The 20,130-nt window shown below is 44.5% G+C and overlaps 2 protein-coding genes across 5 annotated transcripts in view; one reads left to right on the top strand and one right to left on the bottom strand.

Annotated features, from left to right (window-relative positions):
- Positions 1-12,811, bottom strand: part of LOC109383719 (ATP-dependent DNA helicase Q5-like) — a 31,397-nt gene extending 18,586 nt beyond the window's left edge. For all 4 annotated transcript variants that reach the window (XR_002124283.1, XR_002124282.1, XM_019644390.1 and 1 more), the window contains exons 1-8: positions 12,727-12,811; positions 12,095-12,231; positions 11,154-11,275; positions 9,657-10,175; positions 8,601-8,706; positions 7,953-8,064; positions 6,601-6,763; positions 803-882 (exon numbers count right to left, since the gene is read on the bottom strand). Coding sequence is in view for 2 of the 4 variants with exons in the window: in XM_019644390.1 (XP_019499935.1) it covers positions 803-882; positions 6,601-6,763; positions 7,953-8,064; positions 8,601-8,706; positions 9,657-10,175; positions 11,154-11,275; positions 12,095-12,221 (1,229 nt within the window). In the remaining 2 variants the exon portion in view is untranslated. The remainder of the gene's footprint in view (positions 1-802; positions 883-6,600; positions 6,764-7,952; positions 8,065-8,600; positions 8,707-9,656; positions 10,176-11,153; positions 11,276-12,094; positions 12,232-12,726) is intronic.
- SAP30BP (SAP30 binding protein) overlaps positions 12,751-20,130 on the top strand; it is a 32,855-nt gene continuing 25,475 nt past the window's right edge. Inside the window, exons 1-3 of the mRNA XM_019644392.1 lie at positions 12,751-13,175; positions 14,408-14,517; positions 16,982-17,029. Of these exons, the coding sequence (XP_019499937.1) occupies positions 13,070-13,175; positions 14,408-14,517; positions 16,982-17,029 (264 nt within the window). The 5' untranslated portion in view covers positions 12,751-13,069. The remainder of the gene's footprint in view (positions 13,176-14,407; positions 14,518-16,981; positions 17,030-20,130) is intronic.

Genomic DNA, 20,130 nt, shown 5'->3' on the forward strand with positions numbered 1-20,130 from the left:
GGACCTCGGTCTGTTCATCTCTAAGTCTAAAGCAATCATTTCTGCATCACCTACCTCACAGGGTTGTCCAACGAGATCTGACCAATGAGAGCAGAGGAATCAAAGAGCTTTTTAGACCAAAGGTAAACACCAGTACAAGGTGTTCCCAGCTTGTCTAGAATCCTCCTGGATGTCCCTCACGCACAGCTGCTCGTGCCCAGTACCCGCCCTGCCACAACCTGCTTGTCACCGCAGCTATTAGGCTCTTTCATGGCTCCCACCACCAGCAGATGCAGATAAAATAGATAAAAGGGTTCCAAGTGGGCAGGCTGGTGTTGTATTAGAAAAGTTGATTTCTCTCCAAGCACATTACCGACCCCTGCCAAGAGATAGCTGGGTCACATGCCTCTATTTGGGTCCAGGATAAGAGTCACTATTACTCAAGTGAAGCCAGTGCTCTAGCTCAGTGGCATGTGATGACCACAATGCCAATGGCTCAGAATTGGTCACATGACTCAGGACTGAGTCACTCATGGGGTCAGCCATTCCAGAAGGGGGTGAAGTAGGATGGATGGACAACCACCCAAAATATTCAACGTGTCCTCATACTGCCAGAGTTTCTGGGGCTTTCCACAGAAGTGTGGAAGGGTACTGACTTCCAGGCTGCCTGACAGGAGATGCCCCATGCAATGGCCTTTGGCACGTGGGGGTCCCCTGGTGACCCAAGAGTTGCCCCACATTAGCTGGTTAACTAGTGGGTGCTGGAGGAGGAAAACATCTCACCAACACTTTGTTCCAGAAACACACGAAAAAAGTCACTCACCCTAAGTCTTCACAGAAGGTCACCAAGGCTTCAAAGGCCAGGAGAGCAGCTTTATCAGATGCTTTGTTCCCTCTCTTTTCCTGGAAACAAGAAACCACCATTCAGCAAAAATCTTACATAGTCGGGCCACCTTGCAGCCCAAAACAATGATGAGGGAGAAAAATATCAAATGACAGTAACAGGGCCGGCCTAGTGGCTCGTTGGTTAAGAAGTGGCTTGGGAGCGCCAGCTCTGAGCAGCAGGGCCCCGGTTCGGATCCCACATGAGAGCCAGTGACGCTGTGCCCTCTACAGCTAAGATGGTGAACAACAGCTCGACCTGGAGCTGGGCTGCCGTGAGTGGCCGGTGACATCGTAGGCTGCAGCCCCTGCTGTAGTGGGCTGCTGTAAGCTACCGTGAGTGGCCGGCCGCCACTGTGAGCGGCCGTCCAATGGCCAGTGACCGATCTGCCTCAGCGGGAAGAGCCCAATGATAATACCAACATAGGCCAGTGAAACAACGTCCTCCACGACTAGACTGAAGAACAAAAGGACAGCAACTTGTCTGTTCCCCTTCCCCAATTCCCCAACGCTGTTCCCTCCCCCAATTCCGCAATAAAATCTTAAAAAAAAAAAAACAATGACAGTAAGAAAGTGACTTACGAAGCAGTGTCCCCAAACCTGACCATGCATCAGGATCACCAGGGTAACTTTTAAAAGGGTGACCTAGGGCCCACCCCTAGACTACTGCAGTGAACTTTCTGGAACTGGACCTATTGAGAGTTGATATTTTCAAAAAGCTGCTCAGGTGATTCTCATGCAAAAAGCCCACATGCATAATATAATCTAATTTAACAGTAGGAAGCACAGGCACGAGTGTACTTAGGTGTGGGGGACATATACACCCGTGTGTATGGAAGGATATACTGTAAACTCAAATGTTAACAATGATTACTTCTGAGGGTTGGGATTATGCGTTGCCTTTCTGTACTACATGTCTATAAATGTTCTTTTTGGGGGCGGCCGGTTAGCTCAGTTGGTTAGAGCGCAGTGCTCATAACACCAGGGTTGCTGGTTTGATCCCCACATGGGCCAGTGAGCTGCGCCTTCCACAACTAAAATTGAAGACAACTACTTGACTTGGAGCTGATGGGTCCTGGGAAAACACACTGTTCCCCAATTAAAAAAAAAATTTAAAAAAAAAATAAATAAAAATAAATGTTCTTTTTATTTATTTATTTATTTATTTATTTATTTTTAATTTATTTTGTTTTTAGCTGAGCCATCCTGCCACCTGTTGGCAGCTCAGTGGCAGCTCAGCTTGGGCCTGGCATCGAACCGCTGTTGCTCAGAGCTCGCAATCTTGAGTGAGCTCTTAACCAACTGAACCACTCGGCCAACCCCTCAATGTTCCTTTTAAAATATTGTGAAATTAAAAAAAAAAAACTTTGGAAAAGAAAAAACGGGCCACTGAGCTGGGCCCTCCACAACTAGATTGAAACAACTACTTGACTTGGAGCTTACGGGTCCTGGAAAAACACACTGTTCCCTAATAAAATAAAATAAACTTAAAAAATTGTGAAAATTTTTAAAAGTACAGAAAAGTAAAGAAGATACAACACTGACATCTGAGACATTAATCTATTGACTTCGTGCTCCTGGAAGGTGAATCATTACCACCTCCCAAACACGCACAGATACACACTTCTCTACTCCCACTCTCCCAATGTGTTTACACCACAATTTGTTAAATCATAGTTTTCCTTTTTATGACTACGTCAACATTGTTCGGAGCTAAACCACGTGATTGCCTTTTTATGTTTCCCAGGATGACATGTCCTTTCTTCTAAACTTTGTTTCCCCTGAAATAGCTGCCTTGTTTTTTCTTTTACTTAGACTTCAGTGTATCACTAATTCACCCCCAAATGTTCTGTCATCATAAAAAAGATGGCAGATTCCACTTTTATCTTTGGAAACTTCCTTTGTGGGGCCTTCTGGTCCCCCGGTCTGAGGACTGGACCGCTGTTCTCTAGGCCTGGACACAGCTGTCTTTCTGGGACTACCCTTCCATATGCTGCTGGGTCAGATCTCCACCTTCCTCCTCCTCACTTTACTGCCTCTGTGTTGGAGAACATCCTCCAGTAGCTTCTCCACTGAGGAAGGTGTTTGAAACCTTATGTCTGACTGTCTTTATCCTACCTTCACACTTAATTGGTTGGCTGGGTAGAAAATTCTAGATTGGTGTGGGGCCCAGGTGTTGGGGCCTCTCAGGAAATGTTTACAGCCTTTGGAGACTGGCCTGCCCCGCCCCCTTGGGTGGGATGGGGGGAAGCAAAACAAGTTGTTGATGTAAATTTCTTGTGAACTACTTGTTGATGTAAGTTTCTTTCCTGCGCATGTGTGCTGGCACCATGTAGCTGTTGTTTGTATGAGGGTGTAAGCCCGCCCCCCTGACCCACCATTTTGGAGCTCTCTCTCTTTCTCTCTGGCCCCTGCCTCAGATGAATAAAGAGCTGTTATTGCGTTTATGCACTCTGCCTCGTGCCTTCTTTCAGCCGAGTATCACCACCCAGATGGTCCCTAGTTGACACCCTCGGACCCAACAATTGGAAATGGTTTCTTTGGAATGTGAAGGAACTTGTTTCACTGTTGTCTCATTTCTGGTATTACAATGGCGAAAACCGATGCTCTTCTGGCCCCTGGTCCTTCATATATCAGCTCTCTTGAAACTTTCTAGATCTTCTCTTTATCTCAGATGATCTCAAATATCTAAATGATGAGCCCAATGAGTTCTTATAATTCACTGTATTAGTAAACTGTAAATAAATACCTTGTACCCAATTACCAAAACCTTTTCTTTGTCTAACTTGAATTTCAGATAAAAGAGACAAGTGACTCACTCCCCCTCAGTTCATGGCAAAGGATCATTCTTGGTCCACACAAGGCCCCTCCATTCCCAATCCCTACTTGCACTCACCTTCTCTTCCCATTCATTCATTTATTCAATAAACCTTTATTAAGCACTTACTGTGTTCCCATCACTGATCTGGGCATTACAGATACACAGGAAACAAAACAAGGTCCCTGCTCTCATGGAAGTGACATTTCAAGAGCAGACAGAGACTAAATAAACCTATAATGTCAAAGAGCAATAAATACGAATTTTAAAAACAAGGCAGGAGGCTTCCTGGGCCCTCAGCTGTGCCTATTACCCCACGGTGAGTATGCACTATAATTTCTTCCCTCCTCATTGCTGGATATTTAGTTTGTTTGCCATTTTCTATCCTCATGAACAATTCTAGCATACAGGCCCTTGAGCACATGAGTTCATGCACTGGCACTTTCATTTCATGGGACTGAGTCGCGGAAATAGGATATCTGGGTCCAAGGGTATTTTACAGCTTACTGTTAATTGCTCGATTACTCCCCCACAAAAAAAGACAGTAACACTTTTTTCTCTTAGCAAAGTGTGGGCACTCTTTCCTGCACATGCCCACTAGCAACAGGTGTTAGAGCTCTTTTACATGTGTGTCAAATCATTTTACTTTAATTTGCATTTATCTGATTACTACTGAATGCAAACATCTTTGGATATCATTTGGATGAGCTTTTCTGGGAATGTTCTTTTCATGTCTTTTGCTTTTTATATGCTTTGTTTTTTCTTGTCAGTGGGCAAAAGCTCTCTATTCTCAACTTTAACCTTTGCTTTGCTTTCCACATTAAAGATTTTTCCAGATCTATTTATCTATTGACTTTGTTTATTTTATCTCTTTGCCACATACATTTTTTCCATAAGTTCGGAATTTATAGACATTAAAAAATGTTTTGTATATTCAAATATTTCTTTTTTGAAAAGATAGCTTTCTGGATTTCTAATTTTCATTACAAAAGTATCTACAGACCTAGATTATACAGTGGACTAACTTTTCTTCCAAAATCTCTAGCATACAAATTCTAAGCTTCTACTTCCCAATAAACGTCTTTTGGGATTTCAATTAGAACTTCATTAAAAATTTATGTTAACTTTGAGGAGAATTGACAGTTTCACGTCTTCCCTTTGTACCTGTTCAACAGAGCCTGTTTGCTTTCAATGAGATTTGAATTTTCTTCATCTGCATCAGTGGTTCTCATCCCTACCTGCATATTAAAAACAACTGGGGGGGGGGCTTTAAAAAAAAAAGTCTCTTGTTAACAGCCTATAACACTTACCTCTAGGTATTTTACAAGTTTTGTTCTTGCAAATTAAGGATCTTTTCATTTCCATTCTTAAGTATTTGTGGTAATAAAGAGAAAAGCTACTGCTTTAAAAAATATTTCTCTTACATTCAGCACCCTGCCAGGTTTTATTAATTCTAGTAGATTTCTAGCAGTCTTTGGAGTTTCCTGGGCAGATATTTGTTTTTTATTTCTACCTCCTGGTCTTCTCTCCTGTTTTCCTTGTCCCTGTGAGTTTATATATTTTTTGTCCTTATTTTTGTCATTTTGGTGGGGGTCAGAAATAAGCACTGGTGTTCAATCTTTCTTATAAGGAAAAGTCTACATGTACATATCCTTTCACAACTTCCCACATTATGCTTTGAGGGATTTATCCATGTTGATTCATGTACATTTACTGGGTCATTTTTAACTGTTCTAGGCTATTCTACTGCATGACTAACCCACTGTTTACTTATCCAACACCCTACAGAGGAAGAGTTCAACTTCATTGTCATGCTGCTGCAGCAAACATCCCTATACATCCTTGTACGTGTACCACCTTGTACACAAGACAACTTGTCCATCCAGAAGTGGAATTACTGAATCGGAGCACTGACACGTATCACCTCGTCTCTCTTACCAGTTTATATTCCTGACAACGTTGTGAGTTACCCTTTCCCCACATCCTCACCAGCAGTGAGTATAAAGATGTTTTACGTTTTTGCCAATCTGATGGGTATAAAATGACAGCTTGTCATCTCATTTGCATTTCTCTGATTTCTAAGTGACGTTGAGCATCTCTTCGTACATTTATTAGATATGCTGGTTTCTTTTTCTTCTGTGAAATCCATAGTTTTTGCTATGCAGCTGTTTGCCCTTTGGTTATTTACCTGTAGGAGTTCTCTACAGATTCAGTCGATTAGGTATGTTACAAATATCTTCCCCAGCAATGGCTCATTTTTCACTTTCTTTATGGTATTCTCATTATATAGACATTTTCAGTTTGAATTTAGTCAGTAGATAATATCTTCCTTGACGATTTCTACTTTTACAATCTTGACATACTCTTCCCTTCCTCAAGGCCATAAAATATTTTCTTCTCAATTTTACAGTTTTTGAGATCTTTAGTCATCTGTAATTCATATGTGTATGGCAATGGGAGGTAGGGATCTAATTTTATCTTTTTCCACACCAATTATTCAATAGTTCACCTTTTTCTGTTGATTAATAATGTTACCTATCATACACCAAGTTCCATTATATACTTGGGTCTGTTTCTAGGCTCTCTAAAAAGAATGTATAACCATTTTTGTTTTGTTTTTTAAAAAGGCTAAAAACAATAATTTACAACAATATGGGAAGATGCTTATATAACAACTAATTAAAACAAGGTGGGACTGACCTTGATGATGTAAAGTAACATGCACACAAAAGATTTACAAGATAAATTAAAGGAAAAAGTCTAATGAGCTTGTTGCAAGCTGCCCCTCCACTAAAATACAATTACCCCCTTACTATACCGTCTAGCCCCTGTAAGCTGTAGCTTACAGCTCAGACATAAGCTGCATGAAATTGGAGAGTGGTGTGTTCAGACAGAAAGGACTATTACTGCCCAGAACTTACCTGGAGTTTTGCCACTTCCTTCTTGATCAGGAAGCTGACTTGGTCCCGGTCGTGCCTGGAGTAATAGAGACGGCACCAGGAAGGCTTCCCGTCCCTGCCTGCCCGGCCAGACTCTTGGTAGTACCCAGCCATAGACTTGGCAATATTCCAGTGGACGACAAACCTGTAGGATCCAAAGGGACAAGCGGCATGAGCTGTGGCAGAAGACCTGAAGGGGGGAGTGATTCTGAGTCAGTGGAGCAGGGCTCTCCAATGCGACCAGGAGCAGGGAGGTGAGCAGGAGGAGCGGGAGAGAGGATCCCAGAGTTCAGCAGGCTCAGACACCTGCAGTCCATCAGCAGGCCGCCTTGCCACAGAGTGGACCGCTTAGAGACCATAGCACTTAAGGGGGCAATTCCAGCACATACGAGAATTAAAAAAAAAACCCAAAACTCACAGTCAGAGGCCCAGTGGACTTAAACAAACAAGATTAGGCCACTTCTGAGCTGCACAGCCTTGAAAAGTCCTTCATAACCTCTTTAAAGAGGGAAAGGGATAATGTCTATTAAATACCTACTATGAGCCAGTATACATATGTCTCGTTTAATTGTTACAGTCACCATCATGTGGTGGCCCCATTTTAGAGACAATGAACTTGAGACAGAGAGGTCAATTTATACCAGGTGACACAGCAAGGCGACTGTAGAGCTAGGATTTGAGCCTTTGGGTGTCTGACTTCAAAGGTGGCCCCTAACGAGGCACAGCCAACCCACGGTACAAACTCTAATTCCAAAGTCCGTGTTCTCTCAAATGTAGTAATTCCTTCCCTGACCAACTCAGGGTCATTGTGAGTCTTAGCAAGATCATGGATGCAAAAGTGCTCTGTCAATCACAAAAGGCACTGTTGCTGTTAAACAGAGCAAAGGGCTTCAGGCTGTATCCCAGGATGTCTCCAAAAGGTCAGATGTGGTTAGAGGTAAAAGACTTCCCAACAGTGTGGGCCGAGGAGGCTGGGATGCACCCTTCTCCTGCAGCCTGTCAGTAGGCAGCAACAAGGAAGGATGGGGACAAGCTCTTGGCCTTGACTTCCCACAGGGCGCAGTTCAAGGTGGTTTGCCCCACCCCCTCACCGGGTCCACCTGCTAAGACGTGAGTGAAAGGGGCTGCATTAATGGATGAGCCTGATGGTCTGGATGCTGCCCCGTCTGCTGGGGGAGCAGGCTGCACAGGAACTGTCAGTATGACCCCCTCCTGGGGCCTCCTTCCCGCTGGCCCTAGAAGGAGCACATGGGCCTGGCCCTCTGGGCAGAGCACCAGGCAGCCCACCTGAGCCAGGCCCCAATCAGGAAGGTAAGATGAAAACCCGGGCTCACCTGACGTTGGCTTTGTCCACTCCCATCCCAAAACTTATGGTTGCCACAATGACGGGGACCTTCTCCTCCATCCACTCATTCTGCACCAGTGTTCTTTCAGAAGCTTTCAGACCTACAGAGGAGGGGGATTTGGGAAAGGGAACTTGCATTTCCCTTGGAGTCTACCTTGGGTTTGACACTGTGCTGGGCACTGTACACACACCTTGAACCCATCACTTAGTAGCTAGGTGACCTTGGGCCGGGCACTTAACCTCACTGAGCCTGAGCTAAACAGAAAGACCCCACCTAGCCTCTATGTGGCACAGAGCACAGAGCACTAAACGAATATTAGAACCAAGACTCAAATCCAAATCCATCGGCCTCCAAAGCCTGTGCTCTTCCCACCACACCAATTACTGGGCTTATAAAAACTCATCACCTGCTGATGGTGTGGGCACAAGGTGAAAAAGATTCAGGAGTCACAATTCTCATTTTAGACCTCATTCATGTCTAGACTCCTTTTGGTGGATTTAAGGGGGTCACTTTAGTTCTGCCTGAGTATCTAGAAAAGATGACAGACCATCTGATGATCCAGGGTCCACAGGAACAAGAGACTCATTAAAAAGCCTCTGAGAGTGAAGACGACCACATGGCCTGGGCGGCCCCTACCTGCGTGATAAGCCTTGGCGTTCAATCCCCTGTGACTGAGCTCTATTGCCAGCTGTTCACAAGCCTCTCTGGTCCTGCAGTAGACAATGCCGCAGCCAGACAACAGCTGAATGGGAAGACAGGAACAACAGGAGGAAAATCAGCATTGGGGAAAACAAAACAATCAGTCCGTCATACTGTGGCCTGCCTTAAGAGAAGCTTCGCACTCTCTCATCAGCCTCAGTCTCTTCTGGGGCAGACCACCCAGCAGGGCTCTGCCACTTTCTAACAATCAAAGCGGGATCAAAGCGGCTCAAAACCCAACCTATCTGGCTCCTTTGCCTCCTCCCCTCAAACCTGGGATAGGCCTGCAAAGGCCTCCGGCTCTCACCAAAGGATTCCAGGACTAGGGAACCCCATTAAGGGGAACAATGCCAGGAAACCAAAGAACAACTGTCTTATGAAGCTAGGGCTAGTCCTGGCTAAAGAAGCTAGAAAAAGCAAAGGTCTTAGAAAACCAATAGCCAGGGGCCGGCCGAGTGGCGCGATGGTTAAGAACTGGCTTGGGATGCCAGAGGGCCCCGGTTCGGATCCCACATATGAGGGCCAGGGACACTGCCCTCACAGCTAAGATGCTGAACAACAGCTCAACCTGGAGCTGGGCTGCCCGTGAGTCACCGGCAATGGAGATGGCATAGGCTGCTGCTACTGCTGCAGTGGGTTGCCATGGGCTACCGTGTGTAGCCAGCAGCTACCGTGTGTAGCCAGCAGCCAGCATGAGCGGCCAGCAGCCGCCGTGAGCGGCCATCCAGAAGCCAGTGACTGATCTGCCTCGCCCGGGAAGAGCGCAATGATGGTGCCAACTTGGGCCAGTGAAGCGACGTCCTTCACAACTAGACTGAAGAACCAAAGGACAGCAACTTCTCTGTTCCCTTTCCCCCAGTTCCCCAGTGCTGTTCCCATCCCCCAATTCCCCAATAAAATCTTAAAAAAAGAAAACCAATATCCATCTCTGTGCTCCAGAGAGCACCCCACTGCTCCAGGTGCATCTGGGGCCCCCAATCTCAGTGCCCTCACCCCTTTATCAGCCTTCTGTCCAAGAGCCTTAAGGCAGAAGTCCTTAAGGTTTCTGTAGGGATCAGAAAGTAGTTCTTTGAACTGCACATCATAGAAGAGGTTGGCCCGGAAGCAGGGAGTCTTGAAGATGGCAACTGGTTGCTTCAGGTGCAGAGCAGCAAACACATCCTCTTGGACCTGCGGGGTGGCTGTGGCGGTCAAAGCCACACACGGAGCATGAGCCAGGCGGGAGCGCAGGGCACCCAGACGCAAGTAGTCAGGCCGAAAGTCATGCCCCCACTGGGAAACACAATGAGCTTCATCCACCACCAGGTAGGAGAGCAAGTGGCGGGACACCAGGGAGTTCAGGGTGGGCTGGAAGGAGGCGGAAGCCGCCATTTCTGGCGTGATGTACAGAAGTTTAGTCCGGGGCTTTTCTTGCTCTAGGTCAGAGAGCAGCTCCTTCTTCTCCTGGGCTGAGAGTTTCGAGTTCAGGGAACTCACTCGTACCTTCAGGGCCAGCAAGTGGTCCACCTGGTCCTGAGGGCAGAAGGGGGACAGGCCACAGAGGGGAGTATAATTGGCCCTCAGGATCTCAGAAAGTCATCGTGAGTCCTGGGGTATTTCCCAGTAATAAAACATCCTCCCCCCACCCTCCAATATGTCTTCTCTTTGCATATAAGAAGTACAGAAGGTGAAGTGGTTGAGAGGACAGGCTCTGGAGCCAGACAAACCTAGATTTAATCCTAGCTCACTTAATTGCCAATTGGTGCTTAACCTTAACCTTACAATTCTCTCTTTCTCTCTCTCTACTATAAAAACAGTAACTACCTAAGAGGATTGTTTTAAGAATTAACTTTTACATCTCAAAGGTGAAATTAATGCACAAACAACACTTAGCACAAAGCCTAAGACCTAGTGAACACTCACTAAGCACTGTCATGGTTCTTTCCGGTCTCTTTCTTCATGGTTGATAGCTCTTACCTACATGGCTACACTTCCTCATTGCTGATTCTATCGGTCCATCTGCAGGCCTTAAATATAGTCAGAAGTGCAGAGCAGATGTTGACAACACCCCAATTAGTGTCTCATCTGTTTTTCTGTGTCATAGTTGCTCCCTTGCCAGAATAAAGCAGGACACCAGAGATTCCCCATTATTAATTTATCTCTGTCCATCTGCATCTTCTATTCCGTCAAGAGTGCACTTGTGTACCTATGAGAGTAAGTGTGCATGTATATACAGATATAGTTCCACACACGAGACAAAAAGGAACAATGAGGGGTAAGAGACCTCAGGCCTTCAAAACACAGAAAACTCATTCATAACCCATCAGAGTGCTATACGCTAGTGGGGAAGCCCACATTTGGGCAATTCAGAAACCCAATATATAGAGAGAGATAATCAAATCAACGAAAATAAGAGGCAGAAGACCAAAGAAAGTAGAAGTGAAGTTGCCAGCTATAAACAACCTTTCCCTAAACTTCCTGGGCTACCATCTTCATTCCCCTAAGCCTTACCTGAATCAAAGCAATGAGAGGAGAGACTACAATGGTGATGCCTTTGGCCAACAGAGCAGGGAGTTGATAGCAGAGGGATTTTCCTGCCCCTGTGGGCATGCACACAAAGACATCCTTGTCACCTGCAAAGATATAAGAAGACAATAGCTCAGTGTTTCCTGTCTTTTACTCTTTCCTTCAACAAGGCTGTTGAAAATTAAATGAGACTATAGGTAAGCCCCTAGTAGAGTGTCTGGCACATAGTTGGGGGGGGGAGGGAGGAAGTCTCAAAATAATCTTAATTCCCTTCCCATACTGTCTATGAAAAGGGATCCAGGGAGATTTGCAAATGTGCACAAACCATTTCTGGCAATGGTGACAGCAACTATACAGTTAAAAAGTCTGAGTCTGCTGGGATACAAATGACTGAACTAAATAGTCAAGAAAGCCAAATACTTGTAGGTGAGTGGGCATTATCTGTGTAGACATGGAAGCAGCATCGCTTAGAGGCCTTTTGTTTATAAATGTTACAACGTAATTAATATTACACTGCTGCTACCCTCTTGAGAACGTCCATTTGTCAACATATCTCAGGTTTATAATATTATTAGTCCTTCTTTCCCTATTTGGGAGCCAGACCACTCAATCTTTAACAAAGAGATTACCTAGTTCAGTGACTGTGTTAGGCTGTTCCTGCCACCCCCACACCAACAAATGAGAATGGGAATCTATGAACTGTTTTCAAAGACCATCTGTAGCTCTGGCTATGAAATGTAAGAAACAGAACAGCTGGGTGGTTCTGTCAATAAAACTGCAAGTTTGGGGTGACAAGTCTACAAGATTTCCCAAATCAATTAGGGACCAAAGGAAAGGAAGTAGGAAGGGTCAAAAGGAGGGTGTTCTATGGTAGTGCTGCGGTACAGCCTACAAAAACGTAAACACAGGTAGTTTGGCAATGTTACCTTTCACTACAGCCATGGTCGCCCTCTCCTGTAAAGGCGTCTTAAAAGAGTCAAACTTGAAGACCTTCTTCAACGTGCTCCGGACTCGACGCTCAGGGTCAAAAGGAGAGGAATGGTAGGTGCTCATCTTAGCGACAGTGGCCAAAGGTTAAGGCAAAGGAGATGGCATGTGGTTGCAATAAGAACCCTCTTTCTGCTTTTTAAATACTGCTTATTTTTTCTCTCTGAGTATAAATTTGCTTTATTACACCCAAGCAATATATTATTTCCAAGTAATATAGCTTCAGGTGAACAGCCTTAAGCAATACATTCCTGAGTAATTAACATCTCCACTTTTATGTCCGTGATAAGAAAAACACTTAACTATCCCAGGCCAGGGTATACAGCACAGACCTAGAAATAAGATCACAAGAAGAAACACAAACGTCTTCAGAAAAGTTTGCAGAAGGTGGAATTGTTTTTCTAAGATCCACCTTCTGCTCCTTCTATAAGAACAGCCATGATGACCATCCTCCCCCCCAGGACTTCCACCCGTTCTTCCCAACTCCCAGAGGACAGCTCTTCCCTTTTCCTCAAATCCGCTCTTTTCTCCCTTCCTCAGCCAACGTCTCCCTCTTTTCACCCCAAGATATCAGATCCGACCAAGAGCGAAGGGCACTTGTTGGGCCGTTGATGCCCGCTGGCTCGGGAACTACTTGAAGACCCCCATAAGCCACCGCCAACTCTGAGAAGCCAAGGTGTTGGGCATTCACTGTCTGGTAAAACCCATACAACCTTGTATCCGTCGCGCAGTGATGACGTTACACTAGCGCTAGCGCGAGAGGCGGAGACAGGCGCAGAAACGGCCGTTTTGATTGGTTCCCGGTCTGGAACCGGCGCGGGGTCTCCTGGGATCCGCAGTGGCCTTTCCGCACGGAAGTGGGCTTTTTGCAGTCCTAGTACCCCTAGTACCGTCGCCGGGCCTGTGGGGATAAGATGGCGGGGAAGAAGAATGTTCTGTCTTCTCTGGCAGTTTACGCGGAAGATTCAGAGCCCGAGTCTGACGGCGAGGCTGGAGTCGAAACGGCAGGCAGTGCGGCTGGTGAGACCCTTGTAGGGAGCTGGAAGGGGAGAAGCAGGTGTCTCCTCGGAATGCTGCTCCCCTTGTAGCGCTGGAGGACATTGTGCCCTCAGTATTGGGCCCCGGAGCCCCTGAGGGCGATTGGGGTCCTGGGCGAGACCGAGCGTTAGATGCTCTGTGGTAAGAGTGGACCGTTGATTCGACTAGCGTGCCGCAAGTTACTGAAAGCCTCTGTGCCCGGCATCTTGCTGGGCAGAGGGATGGGCGAAGGGTGGACCAGTACCTGTACTCCGGGCCTGTTTGATGGGAGAAAGCAATGAGTAAAACGTACGTGGAGGGCGATAAAGGTTGTATCTTATTACATTTGTAACTTTTTAAGTAGTGCCCTAGAAGCACCTTGGAAATTAGAAAATATGTCTGGTTTCTATTGCGAGAGAGTCAAATTTTGTAGCTCTGGGGTACCATCTAGGTATGTGTGAGCTTTCCAAGGTTTCTCAATGATTGCATTAGTTTGTGAGTTGTTAAAATCCCTCTCAAGGGCCGTCCGAGTGGCTCAGTTGGTTAAGAGCTCACTCAAGAGTGTGAGCTCTGAGCAACAGGGTCACCGGTTGGATTCATGGCTCGAGCTGAGCTGCCAACAGGTGACAGGATGGCTCAGCTTAAAAAACAAACAAACAAACAAAAAACCCTCTCAGGTTGAGAATCAGGGTGTCAGGAAGTGGGGACAGATATTTATCTGGGAGCAGAGAGAGGCAGTAAGTTCCCTAACATGTCTGGGCCTTGGTTTCCTCACTAGAAAGTGAGGGGGATTGGACTAGGTTAGCTACTCTCAGTTCTTTGTGGTTTTTGAAAATCAGGAGGTTCTCTGGTGGTTTTCCAGTAATTTGTATTGTTTGGGGTGTTTTGTTGTTACTTGTTTTGTTTTAAACATAGAAAAAGATTATTTCTCAAGTAGGTGTGATTGGGAACCCCTTGGACTGCCCCCCTGTTCAAGGTTCTATTGCTAGGGGAGGACACACAAAAACAAGGATGATAGAGTACTTGCATGAGAAGATGAGTTCACTGGTGCCTATGATATAAGGTAGTCATCAATAGAGGTGCTCAAACAAAAGAATATGGGGCCTAAGGTCACTTAACATAAGATGTAGGTTTCCTTTTTATCTTCAGATATAGTTCTCACCACTCATATCACTAAAGGGTTTTCTTGCATTTCCCCCTCATTCGTTCATTTTTATGTTTTTTTTCTGTTTAAGAGGAAAAAGGCGGATTAGTATCTGAAGCCTATGGAGAGGATGATTTTTCTCGCCTCGGGGGTGATGAAGATGGTTATGAAGAAGAAGAGGATGAGAACAGCAAACAGTCAGTAAGTGAATCTGTTGCCAAATCCAGAGCTGCTCAAAGCACTATTTCATTTGGCAGAAACTTTCTGAACTCTTCCAACAGCTTTCCATTTCTTGCCTAATTTCATTCCTCCCCCTACCCCCACCCCACTTTATTGTCAATTCAGGAAACTGGGTTGGCTATCAGCAGTTCTGTTTGAAAATCAAATTTGTTTTCACCTGGACTATTTTGTATTAACTTTTAAGTTGAAATTTGGTGGGAAAGATAGTGGACTATTTAAACCAGATATCAATGGGTATTTTATATGTTGATTTTCCCTATTTAGATAATCATTCCACTTGTAACAGTGTATTCATCCTGATTGATGTATCATTTATATATGCAATCAACTCATTATTTTTATCTTGGTTGGTAAAAGGTAGGAAAATTTTTATTGTGTGTGTGATTTAATCCTTCTTAATATTTTATATGGCACTTTTTTATCACAGTTCCCTTGGATCTTGATCACAAATCTTGCCTGAAGTTTTAGTATGTGTTGACTAAAAAAGAAAAGAGAACTTGTGTCTTAACCAGAAAGACTTTAGCTACACTATCATGACTATCATGAGCCAGAATTTAAAAGTTTGGAGAAAAACAAGGACTCAGGCTGGTGCTTAGCACAGACATACAAAGTTGAATCTGAATATTTAGCAACAGCTTTAATTGAAACACTCACTGTACTTTACTATTTGTTTGAAAACTTGGTTATGTGTTGATATTTAAATGTTGCCATTAAATTGCTTTCCAAAGCAAACAAAACTACTTTGTATTTTATGCTCTTTTGGAAGATATTTTTATGCCCTTAGCCCCACCATTAATGCTAATGATTCAAAATTGACTGAAATTGGTTAGAAAAGCTTTGCAAGTTGTTTTCCTGAATTGCTTGAAGTGCATACGTACTGACTTAACATCCATTTCTATTTTCTTCAATAAGTTTGCATCATGCATGTTTTTGAATTGTTATTCCATATTTGCTTTGCTTAGAATGGTCATTTTTAAGCTTTATTTCATATTTTAGTAAAATCTGCTCCAACCCCAATGTAGACATGCTAAAATGTGATTGTGTTTGGCTGAGCTACACCTCTAACTGGGTTCTTTTCATGACTGTGGAGTTTGCGTTAACCTTTGGCTCACGGACACGCTGTGGGACAACTAAATCTCAAAGCCGTTAGTATCATTTGTTCAAGTCTCTCAGGCGATGTTTATATTAACATCTGGAGTGCTGTTTAATTTTGGGGTTAAACTAGCTCGATTGAAAAAAGCAGGTTCAAATGAAACTTCATTTTTTTCATGGGTGTTAATTAAAGGCCCCCATGCACTGGGGTGTTCTGGGCAGTGAAACAGACATGAGTTTAGTTACCTGATATGGGAGCTGCTTTTTGACCTTTGTTAGCATTCAGCGGAATGGCGGACTAGCTTGTATGAGGCCAGTGCACACTTTGGAGAATGCCTGGCCCATGTGGTGCTTTGTGTCAGGCAGACCATTTGGATAAGGAACAGGCTGGATAGGATGGGTCAGTGGCAGTTCTGTGAGAACTTGGATGGAGGCAGGGCCCACTCACCTGGGACCTAGGAAAGGCTGAGCATTGCCCTTGAGTCATGCCTTTCCAGGGTCACTTACACTGGTCATTTGTCGCCTACCTTCCTGCTGTTCATGCTGGTGCAAATGCTACTGGGTTGAAGTGCTGAGGTATGGTTGTGTGTGGCTCACAACAGCTGACGGTGAATGATGTCATGATAGGTCTGAGTTGGATGTATTTGTGTATAAGAAAAGCAAAGAATGAAAAAAAGTTCATGTTCCTGGTTTTAAATAATTGATAGTTCATTGGAAACAGTATGCTTGTTTTATCCTGTGGGGCCTGGTCTTATTCTTTTCTGGAGCATTTTGTAGCCTTTCTCCATTTTTATGTATGTGATTTTTTTTTTTTAAGATTTTTTTTTTTTTTGAATTGGAGGATGGGAACAGCGCTGGGGAATTGGGGGAAGGGGAAGAGACAAATTGCTGTCGTTTTGTTCTTCAGTCTAGTTGTGGAGGACGTTGCTTCACTGGCCCAAATTGGCACCATCATTGTGCTCTTCCCGGGTGAGGCAGTGTCACTGGCCCTCATATGTGGGATCCGAACCAGGGCCCTCTGGCGTCCCAAGCCAGTTCTTAACCATCACGCCACTCGGCCGGCCCTCTATGTGATTTTTAATCCCAGGTATTTTCATTGATGTAGACTATGGTACTGCTGGAGTAACGACTTTGAGCTGCTGGTATTCTTTGTTCTCACCCAGAACATCTCCCTTTCCCCTTCTCTTTCCCCAGTTCTGGGTCATATGATAGGGGAGGGGTTCTTGGTGGGGTGACTCAGGCTGGGAAAATTTGCTCCAACCCCTAGTTGTGTATGTGAGAACCCTCAGGCCCACTCCTTTAAGCTTAATCCTCTAAATTCTTTGTCTTGTAGGAAGATGACGATTCAGAGACTGAAAAACCTGAGGCTGATGACCCAAAGGTATTTGGTGTTGGCTCTGGTGGGTGGCTGGATGCGAACAAGGCATTTTAACATGGCGCAGTTCATACGTCTGATCATGATCTGTCCCCTTTAACACTGTGCAACCGTGTGTAAATTTTCTGGGATTAAATCAGTTTATAAAGAAACCTGGAGACCACTCTGGAATGAGGTAGCTTGGATTTCCAGCCTTGCCAGATCTCCAGACTAGAGAGGCAAGAGGCCTGGCTGAGTGCAGGAACCCCCATGTGCTCTGCATCTGGGTGGGCTTCATGGGGTCACTGTCCCCGCAGGTGTGTTAGATATGGGAATGTTTCTAGAATCAGGAAGCCTTAAGGGCCACCTTGTGTACTCTGGGTTCTCATTAGCTGTCTGGACATGAGGAAGGGCCAGAGAGGGTGAGACAGAGTGAGGTCTCGTCCAGCTGTTGGGGGTGCTCAGCCTAATCCCGCTTTCCCAGGCTTGTGCCCTTCTACTCTTCGATAAACTACAGAGTGGTCCTTTTTGAAACAACATAGCCAATCCTTGTACTTCCATCCCAGTAGCAGCCAAGAGTAATTCGCATTTCCTGTCACACTCCTTGACCCTGTTGTGATGAAGGTTAAGAACAGGACTCCCCCCTCCTCCTCCCCGTGTTGGGTAGTGTTGCTGTACTGTGCACTCAGCATTAGTACACTTGTGCCAGTTGGGGAAACATTATTTAGGAACAAACTTGTTGTTTTTTTTTTCAAATAGAAAGGTTGATTCCATCTTTCTAGGCCTGGGAAACGGATCAAGTTTTGTGATTAAAAACTGCTCTAAAACCAGCTGGGGCCTTCAAGGGTGACCTAGTGGAATTTAGGAAAATTATACCCAATTAAAATCTACGCGTAAAACATTAGTATATTTGAAAATGCAGCATGAGCTGTTCCAAATTTGAACTGATTCAGTGATTGGATAGAACTGGGTGCAACCACTGAATAAACCCACAAAAGGCTGTAGATGATACAGAAAAGTAAAAACATTTTACCAAGAAAGTTTTGGCACCAGCATGCAAGAGAAGAAAAGAAATGTGTCCTCGGAACTGCAAATGCCTTTCTGTGCCTGGTGAGGAACCCAGACCCAGGGACTCATCCAGGCGGCAGGAGGGTAGACCTGTGGCCTGGACCAAGGAGGGTCACAGCTCGGCTTGGGCTTGGGCTTGCAGAAAGAAAATGGTCAGTAGTAGTAGTATTGGTCTTCTTAGTACTTGGGGTGTGAGGGCTTTGGAGCCTGTGCATAAAATAAGCCTGAGGAGCTGCCAGTGTTGTGGCTTCAATGGTAAAAGGAAAGGAGGATTTGTGCAAACTGGAGCTTTTATGTGTACAGTTGCCAGAAGCTGGAGCCTCCTGGGGAAGTTGTCGCCCCTTCTGGAATACAGTGATTCCAACAGCAAATCCCCTGGGAATAACGTGCCTTTATGAGAGGAAGACCAGCAAGGGGTGAGGAGGCAGAATTGGGAAGTTTGTTAATGTCTTTTGTGCTCAGCTCCTTTCTTAGTCCTACAAGAAGGTATGTCATTTATACTTGCTCCTTGACCGATGTGCTTTTTGATGTATTTCATTCGGTTATTTGAATTTCAAGTCTGATTGTGGAATGAAAAGGTTTTGTGGAACAATTTCTGTTCCTGTTGGGGAGCCCTCAGAAATCAGAACACAAAATCCAGCCCCAAGTAACTCAATGTAGTTCTTTTGGAGGGGTTCCTCCAGTCCTCGGTGGCTAGCAGAGGCCCACCAGGGAAACAGAAAGACCGTGAGGTCTCATGGCATCTCCAAGGACTAGAAACAGTCCCTAGCATGAGTCTTCTGTGCGTCTGTTTCCTTAGTCCTGGCCCTGACTTCCTTTCCTGCCAGAGCTGGCAGCAAACTGCCTTCCAGGTAACAACACCCTTCATACCTCAAACTCCTCTCGACTCTCCCTCTGTTCCAGAACCTTTCTGGCACATTTAAGTTTCATTTCAATTGATGTTTTACAGTATTTTTGTATTATAAACCCTAATATTGAATATTTCTGCCTTAAGTATGTGAAGTTGCTAGCAGTAGAATGTGTCACCAGAGGTGACATTTGTTTTGTTAGCAAATGAATTGAGGTCATAACTGTCTTGTCCACTAGATGGCACTCCTTCCTACTTTGGCTCTCTAAGATCTGCTTCTAATTTTTTACTATAGCAGCTCTCAGAAAATTTGGGTTCCTTTACACAATTAAAAATTAGGATCCCAAAGAGCTTTTTTTTATTTTGGTTTTTTTATCTGTTGATATTTATTTTCTTAGAAGTTTAAACCAAGAAAAATTTTAAATAGTTTAAACTTACAAGCCTCTTATATATTAACATAAATAACATTTTTATGAAAAATCACTATTTCTGAAACCAAAAGAGTTAGTACAAAGAGAGGCATCGTTTTATCAGTTTACAAGTTTCCTTAAGGCCAAATGTCTAGCTTAATAGACAGTCATGTTCTCATAGCTGCTGCATTCAGTCTGTTGCAGTATGTTGTTTTGGTCGGAGTAGTTGAAGAAATTCTGTTTTCACAAAGATAGGTCGCTGGAAAGAGAAGTATTTTAATATCCCTTCAGGTACTTCTGCATAATTATCTTGGATACTTCATCAAAACTCAACAAGTGCTAGTTTTCCAAAGTTTGGTTACAACGTGGAATGTGAAACCTTATCAATGAACTTTTGTACTCTGCATCATTAAAATCCAGGGCTCTCTTGCACTCCGAATGGCCTTTACCCATTATGTGATATTACATCATCGGATGCTAGTGAGTTGGAAAGCGTTGGTTCACTGAGTACGCAGATCTCCTCAATGCTGACACATTTTGTCCTGTAATATCCAAAAATAATCATATGTCTTGATGACATTACTGATCTCCTCAGACAAGCCATTAAGCGTTGGGAAGCTCTCATGCTCACAGGGAGGCATACACACTTTCCCGGATTCTAACTTTTGCTGGAGAGCTTGAATTTTATCATTGCCAATAAATACTATAAGAGTTTTCCCAACAGTGACGGCTTTTGTTTTTGAGAAAATTTCTGCCAATACCCAAGTCAAAATAACCATAGTTTGTCTGTCAGTCATTCTTTC

This window comes from Hipposideros armiger, unplaced genomic scaffold (genome assembly GCF_001890085.2).
Source record: "Hipposideros armiger isolate ML-2016 unplaced genomic scaffold, ASM189008v1 scaffold_87, whole genome shotgun sequence".
In the NCBI taxonomy this organism is placed as follows: domain Eukaryota; kingdom Metazoa; phylum Chordata; class Mammalia; order Chiroptera; family Hipposideridae; genus Hipposideros; species Hipposideros armiger.